This window comes from Neodiprion lecontei, chromosome 4, assembly GCF_021901455.1.
Source record: "Neodiprion lecontei isolate iyNeoLeco1 chromosome 4, iyNeoLeco1.1, whole genome shotgun sequence".
Classification (NCBI taxonomy): domain Eukaryota; kingdom Metazoa; phylum Arthropoda; class Insecta; order Hymenoptera; family Diprionidae; genus Neodiprion; species Neodiprion lecontei.
This window is the reverse complement of record NC_060263.1, coordinates 33,688,610-33,701,198: the sequence shown is the minus strand read 5'-3', so window position 1 is coordinate 33,701,198 and position 12,589 is coordinate 33,688,610. Positions and strand designations below refer to the sequence as shown.

The 12,589-nt window shown below is 40.9% G+C and overlaps 2 protein-coding genes across 9 annotated transcripts in view; one reads left to right on the top strand and one right to left on the bottom strand.

The window, feature by feature from the left end:
* Window positions 1-12,589, bottom strand: part of LOC107225786 (cAMP-specific 3',5'-cyclic phosphodiesterase) — a 278,042-nt gene that overhangs the window by 177,080 nt on the left and 88,373 nt on the right. For 3 of the 5 annotated variants that reach the window (XM_046738554.1, XM_046738552.1, XM_046738553.1), the window contains one exon: window positions 11,522-11,946. The exons of the other annotated variants lie outside the window; for them this stretch is intronic. In XM_046738554.1, coding sequence (XP_046594510.1) covers window positions 11,522-11,652 — 131 coding nt within the window. In that variant the 5' untranslated portion in view covers window positions 11,653-11,946. The remainder of the gene's footprint in view (window positions 1-11,521; window positions 11,947-12,589) is intronic. 5 annotated transcript variants of the gene reach the window in all.
* The window catches only part of LOC107220240 (elastin), a 98,629-nt gene that overhangs the window by 48,635 nt on the left and 37,405 nt on the right, over window positions 1-12,589 (top strand). The window contains exon 1 of one of the 4 annotated variants that reach the window (XM_046738562.1): window positions 6,357-6,422. The exons of the other annotated variants lie outside the window; for them this stretch is intronic. Coding sequence (XP_046594518.1) covers window positions 6,372-6,422 — 51 coding nt within the window. The 5' untranslated portion in view covers window positions 6,357-6,371. Of the gene's footprint in view, window positions 1-6,356; window positions 6,423-12,589 lie in introns of those variants that run through there. 4 annotated transcript variants of the gene reach the window in all.

Sequence of the window (12,589 nt, the reverse complement as noted above, 5' to 3'; positions counted from 1 at the left end):
TCCCCCGAGGCAGTCTCTTCTCCGTGAATAACTTGACAGTATTGGATACTGAATAGTTCATGAGTTGCGATGATTTTCATTGAACACGTACATACACTCAGCCGAGTTTATCCAACTCGTCGGTAAATCCCATTGTAATACCCGGATTCGAGGGCTTACTTAGAGCATGAAGTAACGGGAACACAGCGAGTGATTGGGTGACTGATCGAACGAGGAGGGATTATACAATCTAGGCTTGTAAGGAAATCTCTCAAGCAATTCTTGTAATAAGTAATCCCGATGGATCGTTTCTTCCGAGAGCAGCTGGCTCGCTGTATTCAAAGTAGATTCGTAAAAGTCAAATGACGCGAATTCGGATTGATTTTTTTTTTTTCTTCTTCATTTTGCAATATTGAATTATTCCGACAACCGGAAAGCTGACGTTACTGGAAAAGCTGACGAAGCTTAAAACTCTTCCTTGTTTCGAGTGCGTTGTGCAATTTCAGACGCAGACCGGCATGCAAATGATGTTCAAACCACTACTTGTAACGTCGGTATGTTTGTGTACACATACATGATACATAACTGCGGTACGGATAACTTTGGATGTATAAGATAAGTGAAAATTAACATACATATGCACCGAAAATATGACGCTGCATGATCTTTGCTGGATAATGAGCAAATTGAGGAGACGACCTTTTCCAACGACACCGTCCGAGGTGTTTGATGTGCGATTTGTGTTTGAGGTCATGAAACCAAGGATCCACGAGGCGTCAAACAACTTGGAGTGTATCGCTAAATCAGTTCAAACCAATACCAAGGTCTGATGAAAGGTTTCGCGCACGTTTCTTGATACGGATGGAAAGACGGAAGAATGTTATGCGGGAGTTTTATATAACTCGATGATAAAGTATACGAGGGAAAAGGACCGATCAGATTTTCCTCCGGGGCAAAGTAGTTCAAGTTTGACGGGTAAATGGATCGCTGTATACGTTCTATAGTTCGCCTCCTTTGTTACTGTAAATCCTCGCCCAGAATTCTGGGCAGGATCATCCTTCACGAAACTGTTTCCGTCGACGAAGGATGATAGCGTGTCTTTGACCGTGAAGAACAGGCTCGGATAGATCTGTGGGCAACACGAACCTCGAAATGAAGATGGCCAATCAGGATGAACACGCGCTGGTATCAGAGTGGAAATGGAGTAATCGGGATTTGTTCCTGACGAGGAGTGGTCAATTAGTACGAAGAATTGGCTGACCGTTCCCTCGAGAAAGTGATTTCAAGTTCAACAATGTCAGCTCGCACTGACGGCGTCGTCGACAATTTTCCACGACAGATTGCGCTCGATTTCAATGCCGATTATACGATCCGTGTGAAAAAATTTGTCTCTAAGATGCGCTTATTTCCGATTAAGAAGCCACATCGGTACTTTATCCTCCGATCAAGCGACGCGATCATAAATCTTGCGGGAATCCAGCGATTCGTTCGGAAGTAATAAATGATCTAAAAGCAGGGGCTAGACGGCCATTTTTCACTTCAAAACTTCATTCAATACGTGTATACATATACTTGGAAAACAAAGGGACGAACGGCTTTCTCAACTTGCAGGCTCTCGCAGGCTCTCCTAAATCTCGTCGAGGAAAACCACTATATTGTCTGTGTGAAACAAATCACGTACGTTTTAATTAAAACATTTCGTATCCACTTAACCGAGATGCATTATACTTGCGGGCGACGCTTTCACGCGCTTGCAAAACGCGCAAGGTACATTCGCGCGACTTGCAAACTGCAAAAGGCGAACCGAGGAATTTATCCGCGGGACGTGACGTCATGCTGCTGTACCCGCGTCTAGATAAGAGCAAAGATTTGCCCGCACCCATACATCGATATAACGGTTACACATATCTGCTGTGTCGATAAGGTAATTATACTTTAGCAAAGCGCAAGGGTTCGCCTCTGGTTTTATTCTTTTTCTTTTTTTTCCTTTTCCTCCGCACGCGCGAGGCACGGAGATTGTGTTCCCTTCATCCGTCGACTGCCACCTCTACTTTTTTTCCCCCACGTTGTTTCACAACTGTCCGAGTACCTACACGTACGGCGTCGTTTACGTTACGTCAAAATCACCGAGGCGTTATTTCCAACGTTTGTTATAAACGCAGAATTCGTAAATATTTCACCCTGCATGATGCACCTGCACGATTTTCCAATCGTCTACCGGTGGGGCAAGCAACGCAAAGTTTGAACAGCGAACACGGAACGGCACGGCAACTGTTAATACGGAACAAACTGGCTGCAAGGAAGTTCGTGTACGGTAAAAAGAGATTCAACCGTGCAGGCATGCAGAGCATCGCCGCAAAACAAACGCTCGGTTACTATATCGGGCCGTGGAACGTGAGGAGTTCTCGTGCTGACACAGCAGAACAAATTTGAACAGGACTCAACGGTTTGGGTTTGGATTAACCGTAGTTACCTTAGACGACGCGTGTATGTTCAAATGAACGCGATGTCATACGACACATCAAACTCCAGGGTTCAGTTTCGGTTAAAGCCCGAACTTGACACCGTGTATGCACGTACACACGTGATCTATAACGTATCTATTCATCTCCTTAATGTGTTAGGACAACATACGTTGCATACACTACAGTTGCGTCGCAATTCAAATCCATCATCGGGCAAGAATGTTACGTATTAGGTGTGCGTGATACAAGATACACTGCGAATGTGAACACCAATCGTCACGGATCCTTCAATGATTCGATAACACGAAATTCTTGCATCAGATTTCGGTGAACATTGCGAATTTACCGAACCCTGCACCGCTAATTCATGTCAAAAAGGTTTTTCTCCAGCTTTTTTACTTCATCAAGATATGGCAAGTGCGGATGTTGATTGATTTTTGATACCGCGCTTCGGAGGGATTTATACTTGGAAAGGTTTCCTATCGCGTCTTTTTCAATCGATGAATTCCCGTATGGGTAAGAAAGCATTCAAGAATTCCGTGCCATATACCATGACTGATCGCAAATCTCTCCCTGTAAAACTTTCCGACCAGTGGAACACAAACTTCGAAATACTCTGCAGCGCGGCCGGGATTACAGAAAGTGAGATTAAACACCGACGTAAAGTTTTGAGAATTTCTCATTACTTATGATAACGACCAAGTAATTGGTTACGGAGCTTTCGAACTATAGAAGAAAATGTTTTATTCATTTTTTTAAGTTGTTCGTTCTATGTGAGATTACTGGCTTCGTGTGTGAACGTATTCGTGAGGTGCGCACACCGGCTTTTAATAAATTTCAAACCACATTGTACTAAGTTGTCCTTATAATTGACAGATATTTTACTATTTGCATAAGCGTAATGGTTGCTTAATGTTTCGATGTGTAACGAATATCTGAATTGAACGGGAAATTTTATAGAAAATGTATAAAGTATACAATTCGTGATGCGAATGCTGTGGATAATTGAAGTTGACCCGATACTAGTTTCAATCTAACAGGCTAGATTTTTTCGAATAACCGGCATGCAGGCTCTGTTTACGGATATAAACTCCTATTGGTTCGACTCTTTCTGGGTGAAAGACACTTGTTTCTTTTTACATAAAAAGTCTGCGATTTTCGCCCCTTATATTTTCTATCTATCTTATCGTTAGCGAGGACTGCGGAGTTATCTTTTTCTACACATCCTAGATTGACGAAATATTCGATTCTTATATTCGGATGGTTCTCTGCTTTTTTTCGAGTCCTTCGCTGCTTTTGCCACCCAGGCGTCGAGACTTGAAGCCAAGGCACTAGCTGGTCCGAACATTCTAGTTTATTTTTCATTGAACTGCAAGTATTTAACCATATGACACGGAATCTTGAGAAAAATAATCACTTCTTTTCGGGAGGCAGTAAATCTCGACAAGATGGCTTGCCAGTGCAATATGTAAACAAATCCAATTACAGAGCCTGGAGATTTAGTTTTAACTACATTCGTTAAATCAGACGCCACATTTCTCGTTGAGCTGTGGGTCAATATTTTGAGTTAATCGAAACTCGACTTTATACTACTATACTATACACTTATGGAACGGAATTGTACCGATTGTTAATCCATGAATCGATCATGAATAAGGTACGTCTATACGCGACACGCGGTACTGCATGGATTGCAAATAAATTCGTGTCCGCTCACTGTATTCGATTATACGGTCTGTCCGTAAGCGTGACGCTGTCATTACCATATTCGCTCAAACCTATGCGTCAACAACAACAATTTTCGACAATCGTCTTGTAGAATTCGGCGAATATTTTCTCGTGCGTGTAAGTATATTTAACATAGGGGAAAACTTTATTTTCTTACTGGTAATTAAAAAAATATAGGAGGAAACGATATTGAATGGTAATGCAAAAAAAGAGAAGTTTACACATTAGCAGCACGTGCTTTTCCAGCCTCGAAATTCAGCTCCCTATCAATATTGCGTTTCCCATTCGAAGGCAAATTATCAAAAGGGACCAAAATCGACCCGATAAACCGATCAGGTATAATCGTGGTATCGGCCAGAATCTAGTGGGATATTGCTACTGCAATCTGATACGTTAGCTTTCAATGTGCCGCAACTAGAGGCATCGCGCGGTTTCTACGTACATAGGTGTGTGTATATATATGAAAATTATTACATCTCTACATATGTATACGTACGTGTGTAGGTATGTAATATGCATGCGTCCCAAGCTACGGTACGCGAGTTCGGCGCTGTGATCTACGTAACGGTGAAGTGGAGAGCGTAGGATGAGGATGAGGAAGATGAACAGGAACAGGAACAGGAAGATGAAAAGAGAGAGAGAGAGAGAAAGTTGGGAGGAGAGGGAGAGTCAGCGAGTATCGATCCGAGTTTCGTCCGAGCTGGACCAATTATCACAACAAACGAATAACGCTAAACCGATTAGGTAGTCTTCTTTTTTCTTTCCCCCTTGTCGTTAGTTCCGTTTTGCCCATTCCCTTCTGTTCTATCAATTTTGTTTTCACCGCAGATTCACTGCGCAGTGCCAATTTATATCTGCAGCTTTGATTTGCAAGCGGGGTGGTCGAGGGCTTGTAGATCAACGGTGACGTTTGGTTGGGAAATGAGATAATACCGAGATTCGTTGAAACTCGAAAATAATAACGAACTTTACGTTCCCCTGAAAATTTAGTCTGTCCTCTCGCTTTCCGCCGCGATTAAATCAAGCTTCTCTCTGCCCACCGTATTATCTTTGAAATATATAGCTCGTCAGATATATTCTATTAAGCATTTCACATCGCGGAGAGATTATACGCACACCGTTGCGAGGAAGCAGCTGTATTTTTAACCGATAGTGAAAGGACCAGAAGTAAAAAGAAGAAATAAATACATGAATATAAATGCAGGTACGCGAAGATCTATGGATCACAGCGAGGGTGCGGAGAACTCAAATTATATAATTTACTCTGACGCTTGAGTGACATATTTAAATAACAGTTGGTTAACAAACGTTGCTATTTTAATGACCTTGAAAGCTGGATCGTTACGTACGTGCCTAGATATAAGTTTCTTCTTTTTCATAGTTTCAAGGATTCGAAATTCTCTTTACATTGTTAACGAAGAACGAACGGTAATTAGAAAGATAGGAATGCAAGAAAAGAATAACCCACTAAATCTTTCATTCTTATCTACAGATTCAAACATACAAGCGTATCAAAATTTGTGACCGCAACACTTTTCTTTGTCTCCAAGTTTTGGACGTAGAATCTCCTTTGTGACGCAAGTAAAAAGTAATCTGACGCAACTGCACTTTCTTAACATGATCAAATGACATCGTATTAACCCATTCCATCATCGGACCTCTGTTTACGAATCCGCTTGTACGAATATTTAAACATTACTCACATAGAGTAGAGTGAAGGCGGGTATCATCATCAAATTCGACTTACCTGAAACAAACAAAAAAACACGTTTTGTTATTCTCAATTACAAGTATTATTATGCTATATCGTCTGGCATTTTGTTAAATAATGTCGAATAACGTAGTTGAAATACTTCCTGAAAATTACTGCACACAAAAAAGATTTATTTAAACACAAACATTGATACCAATTAATTACTTTAATCGTAAACTTGAAATTTTTTGCACCTAACGAAAAGAAAATAATTCAAGGCAAGAGAAAAAAGAAAGATAACATCTCGTAAATTAACGACTCATAGAGTTTGAGTGGATTTTCAACAACGATATTAGGGAGATTCGTGGACACAAATTATCTCCGCTTCTCACGTACGCTGAATTGGCAACAATTTATCTGTATTATAGGAGGCTACGGAAAAAGGTGGTCTGCAAGGTTGACACTAGCTCCAGGCGATGCTTCGAGTTTGTACAGCATCACGGATAATGGAAGAAATACAACAGAAGTTACGACAACGGCCAGGCATCGAGCATCAGGTTCCTACATTCTCATATATTTGCAACGCGATGGAAAACATTGATGAAAAAGATACAACGTTCGGGATTCGTAAAATTTAAGAGTAATTCAGGCAAAAACTCGAATATTCAACTCAAAGCAGAATCCTTTTCCGCGATAGAATAATAACCTGCACATGTCGGTACGCGTACGTTGTACGTTATTACAGTATTGGATTGGAAATTTTTACATAATGGAGAAGTTGCGGTCACGCTCAGTTAATTATACACGTGTTTGAATTTATTTGGACCATTACGCCGAGATAAATGATTATTTTTAAAATTTTTATCCCGCAGCGTTGATAAATTATATCGAAACGACGGCAACTGCGGTGTAGCTGATTATAACCATTAACGTAACAATGGTCAAAACGTGTGTAGTAAGATTAAGGTAACTGCGTCAACGATAAGACCTGGAAATACGGTAGTCAAACAAGTACAATATTCAGGTCACGTACCGAACAACTTATAACGCTGCAGTATTGAAAATTGTGCGAAGGTTTCAAGGACTAGAGAGGATGGGAATGGACGGAGAAAAATAAAGTTCGCAAATAAAAGAGAAAGAAAAATGTGCAAGTTGTTATAACCGACGATTTTGCAAAATCTACACTGAAAGAAATTTTATTGCAATATTCGGTTTTCCGCATAGCATTTTAGGGACAAACGAGGTACAATCATAAACATTCCTAGAATAATAGGAAATTATACTATTTCTATACATATATTAATATTATCTTGACAAGCAAGAATTACTATATGATCTTTGAAACATTGTTATAAATTTTGTGCATTTCGTTACTCACTGTTGTACTTTTCACGACTGTACCGCGATTGTCCCTAAAATGGTATATTTTATTGTACTTTTGTGTGTGGGGGAAAAGCAAATATTACAATAAAATTTCTTTCGGTGTATAAGAAATCACCCGAGACGCTCCGACTGCAGCGTAACTGAAAAATTTACGTCGCATAAAAAGTATAAAATAAAAAAGATAATCTAAATGAGATACTTTTTAACGGAATTAAAATTTCCAACCAGCAAATATCCAAACAAAAGCCGTGAATTTATTCGGCGTGAGGGGGTGAAAAAAATAAATAAACAAAACAAGAACGGATCTGGCCAGGATAAACGGCGTCTTTAATTACGGTTCACCGGACAGGGACCTGAACTCCGTCACGTAGCCGTGGCTCCCTGCGTTGGGGGTGAAAAAAGAAAAGATATTCTCCAGGTTAATAATGAGATGCGGCAGGAGGAGGCAGCGGACCGTTTAACCATCGGGATAAAAAGTACAAGGCACTCGCGGAATCCGGGCAGCCTTGGCTGCCGTCACGCGGTTCCCCCTCGACCCCGGATTGTTCAACGGTGATCAATTAATTCCTCTCATTCCGTACCAGCGTTCACTCGCGTTTACTCAGCGGGCTGATTTCGCCGGTTCGGATGTACGTTATACAAGCATCGTGCCTGTTCAAGGGTGACGAAATCTCGCGTATCTTCCTCCGGGATTCAAAGAACCTTGTTCTGCATTTTTGACCACCGTAAGACACATTGGACTGGAAAAATCATCGTTTTACCGTATCGATTAGGCGTGTAAAACTATTTTGGGCAATCACTGCGGTTGTTACCTTTGTCAAAATGACATTGCAACAAGTCACCGTTGGAAAGATGATGCATTATCAGTGCTAAAATAGTTTTACGATAAAAAAAGAAACATTTTATTGATTGCATCACGTACCTACGAATCAAAGAATTATACGCTAAGCTCGACGCTTGTGAGGATCTAAAAATGGCGCTGTTGGATCTCTCGAGATGCACGGAAGCGCCTTTTCAGCCACTCGAAAGTACACCCGAAAATATGAGTTGAGAAGGTATTAGCGGAGATTAGTCTAGGGATTAGAGTAGAGGGGACTAGACTTGTCCTCGAGAACTGCACTCGACGAGTCTTAGTACCAGCCTCACTTTGCCGGGGAAAACGCGGCGAAACACTCGAGTGTTCTTGAAAAATTTCCGGTCTCGTTTAAAACACGTACGACATTTACGGTGCAAGCGGAAAAGCGACAGCGTTTATTTGTAAGTTAAAAATACAGCTGCGCACAAGACTGCAAGACACGATGCATTTGGAACGTAAAAATGAAAATCAATCGAAGCGATTGTTTGTGCCTTTGCACACGCTGGCTGCTCCGCATGTATATCTTCGCGGCTTGCACTTTATACTGCTTTGAAATTCAGGCCACTGAATTTGATGCATGTACCTGAGGTGGCTCGAATCACTATTTGCCGGGTGGCGGTATGCGCTTGAATTTATGACTTAACAGCTCGTTTAGTGGGCGAAAATCACGTCTGACAATAAGCCGGTGATTGGAATTCGCGAGATTTCAACCTACGGTCTGTATTCATTTTTAAAAAGGTCGTCGAGGTTTTTACCAAGATACAAAAACATTTTGACACGGAATTTCTGCCATCGTTGTAATGTCGTTGCATGCAATACCGAGGTGTCGGGTGAATTAGTTAAGGATAAAAAAAAAAAAAAAAAAAAAAAAAGAAAAAGAAAAAAAATACCATTCCGTTCAATTCACACATCGTCTGACAATGGCTTGCAGGCGCTATAATGAGGTGTGAACAACTCGAGAAATCCATTGCTCACTGGAATATAAAATAGGTATGTGATAATATATGCGCACGGAGATGTATACGAATCGCAAGTACTGCGTTGATATTCCCACTCGAAGAAAAGTAAAATCTGTAGAAAAATACCGTGACACTTGTTTTGGACGGTAACTCGTCGAATTTTTCAATACCTTTGTGTCTATAATAATTCACAAGTGTCAATATTTTTCTTGTCAATCACGAATGATTTATCACACGTAAGCTATTTCCGATTTGGCTAATTGTCAAATTCTATACACCGCGTGAAAAGATAGTCGGCTTTTGAGTTACAGCGAAGAATTTTTTTTTTTTTTTTTTTTTTTCAAATACAAAAATGCACGCAAATCGATAAATCGCGTCTTTAGAAGGGGACGCAGCAGCAGAAAATAGTTCGTGGTGTACACATGCAGATGCAGAAACAAACGACTGTACCCCTAACCGCAGAAAAGCTTCTGCAGCATCGATGGAACCAGACAAAGCTTCCGTTGAAAGAGCTACCGTTATTCGCAAAAGTATTACGTGTACCTGTGAATACGCTCGTATTATACACGGTTGAATGTGGGTTTGTACCGGCGATATACGGTATAGGAGAAAAAAATCGAACTCCTCGTTTGCGGTTTACGTAGCTCGTGCGAAAAAGCACCGGTCTTGAATCTCCTGTAACACTGCATGGAAAGCGTTGACGCAAAACCGGCGACGATTTATCGCCTTGGAAAAGTATTAATGCAGGGTGAAGAAAAAAGGGGAAATAAGCAAAGTTTTAAAATAGGTGGTGGAAAAAATTTATGACTCTGTATTTCAATAAATAGAATTTTTAGTTGCTGGCTATAAATCAGAATGAAATCCACGAGCGAGGGCAAAGAGGTAGCGACGCATCCTCTGGTTTGCGAAAATATCGCGAAACGTCTCTCCGACGTTATCGTGATTGCGTATGATGCAATTTTTGTTTGATATAACATACGCCGTTCATTTTGATGACTTAAGGAAAAAAAAAAAAACGTTTTATTAAATAATTACATTTATTGCCTGCTTTGTACACACGCACTGGGCATTAAATGTTTTCGAAAGCACGTCATTCACATAAATATATCCACGTTAAGTCAGCCGTATGGTTGGAAGAAATTTACGTTTGTGAAAAAAGAAGCGGAAAAAAGTTACAGCCGTAATGAAACTTTGGTCAGTGGTTTGTTTGCGTGATTGCGTAATAGCAGCTACGGGCAGAGTTAGACATACGTAGGTACGTATGGTTCTCTACGGCTTTCAGAATCTCAGGCATCATTTGTCAACTTGGATAAGATATTCAAATCGGTTCTACGCAGAGCGAACACTCTGTTCAAAAATTCGTTTGTAAATTTGGGCTTCTGTCACCCTGCTTACATCCATTATTCAGAGGCAATTCACCCCGGGAATTTGAATTATCGAGGTATCGGAATTCGGATGATTTCATCCCGCTGTCAGATTTGGTTGACTGTGAAAATGTAGCGTTAGTCTTGATAGTTTCACCAACATTTGTCGGCGTCGATGCTTGCCGTAAGTGTAGGCGCTTGCATTATTTATTTTTCTCTTAAACTCCCTTTGCGTTTTTATTTCTTATTCATATTATACTTCGTAGTCGTCGAACGGTTGTTTTACAAGGTTATAAACAAGGTGCTAGCAAGATTAGTATTCTAATTTAAATTAAATTAGAAGTGCCTCTTATACGGACGTCACTTCCAACTTTTTGTTTAAACAAACACATTTACTATAATATATACATAATTATGCTCCGGTATAAACAGTCAAATAAAAAAAAACAGAACTTTTAACAGTTCAGGGTGGACGGGTATAATATAAGCATGTGTATATATTAACGGAATTATCCAATTGATTGTATTGTTTCATTTGATTGAACGTGGTAAAATTTCTCAATTAATCGTTTCATACCCTGTATTTTATCGTGAAGTACAAATGATAACCAAAATATACGATTTTCGTGCAACCTCCGAATATCACAGCTGGCGGTATAATTCAAATGAAACAAAAAAGAAAAGTAATTGCCAGTTAACCTTGACCTTTTATTGGTTCGAAGCGGTAATGACGAGTATAACCAAACATCGAATCGCGCCGATACACGGTGAAGAAAAATCGACAGGTTTGATATCACCTATAAATTTGCCTTCCAATTGACTCACCCTGCAGATCTTCAAATTTCAAGTGCGCTTACACATGTATACATATTTATACATGTAATAATGTTAAGTGTTTTGGGGTAATTAATTTTCCCAATAGTGAGAAAGAGAGTGTTTAAGGGGGCGAATCGGCGACGATACCATCTGGAATTCAAAAGATCGGCTCATAAGGCCTCGTGAAATTCTGCCCAGACTTCAAACGCTTTTTGCCCCGTAACAAAAGCCCGAGTGAAAACGCTGGGCTAGGCTAGGCTAGGATAGGATGGACTCACCCGCATATCCAGGAATGCCGTCTCCTGGGAATGCTGCTGGGAGGCACGAGCAGCAGAGGAACGGTCCCCGCTATTCCGCCGCCCTCGCCGGCCGGAAGCCGGAGCTCCGGTACCTGAAGACTGCTGTTCATTCTCGATTTCGAGCCGGAGGAACTCCAGGGTGTCCAGGACTTCCAGGGCTCGTCACTCACGACGACGAGCCGCCCACCATAATCCCTAACTCGCCACTACTCACCCACTGAACAACCATAATCAGTCGATCGCTAATCATAGGTACACGCACAATGCCTGGGTACGGTCCGTATTGCGCATCACACCGTCGACAGTTCGCTTCTTCTCATTTTTATTCTATTATTCTTGCTGAATTCGTATGGGTTTTGGATTTATTTATGTTCCTATTATCTCCACTGTAGTTACAGATTTATCTGGATCACGTTGATGATGTGCGATTAAAGGCAAGAAAGAAAGAAAGAAAGAAAAAAAAGAACAAGTTACGTACGTCTGAAAATTGCGATAAACAGAAACGGGGGAAAGCAAACTACAGAAAACTGTTAATTACACTACGCAACACACCGTTAATCATTCTGTTAACATCGCTTGCCGATTCCATTTGATCTGTTGTTCGACTGTAATACTCTTATAGTATGTAATCGGGATTCAGTGAGGGTTCGACACTTTTTATTTATATCACAAATTTACTCGATTCTGCGGAAGAGCTTTCTTTCCTATCGAATTTCCACGCGTAATTCTCGATCAGAGTAAAAGTTTGTAGAAACTTAAAATCACCAGGGTTAAGAACGGATGATTGTTACACAACTGAAGTATTCACATCGTGTGCTGTGCCCGAATGTCCGGGCTTATCGAGACAGAATTTTCAGCCACGTTAAAGGTCGCGCAAAAACTATGACGTACAGCCGTGTCCTGTATCTGCTCATCGGTTGTTCGCGTTTTTTAAACAATCTTAGCCTCAACGCGAACGTGTACGTCAAGCCGGTTATTCCTGCCGGAACCGGGCGGCTTATCCACCTTGCCAACCGACCATACCGAACGTTGTCTAAACCGAAAGTG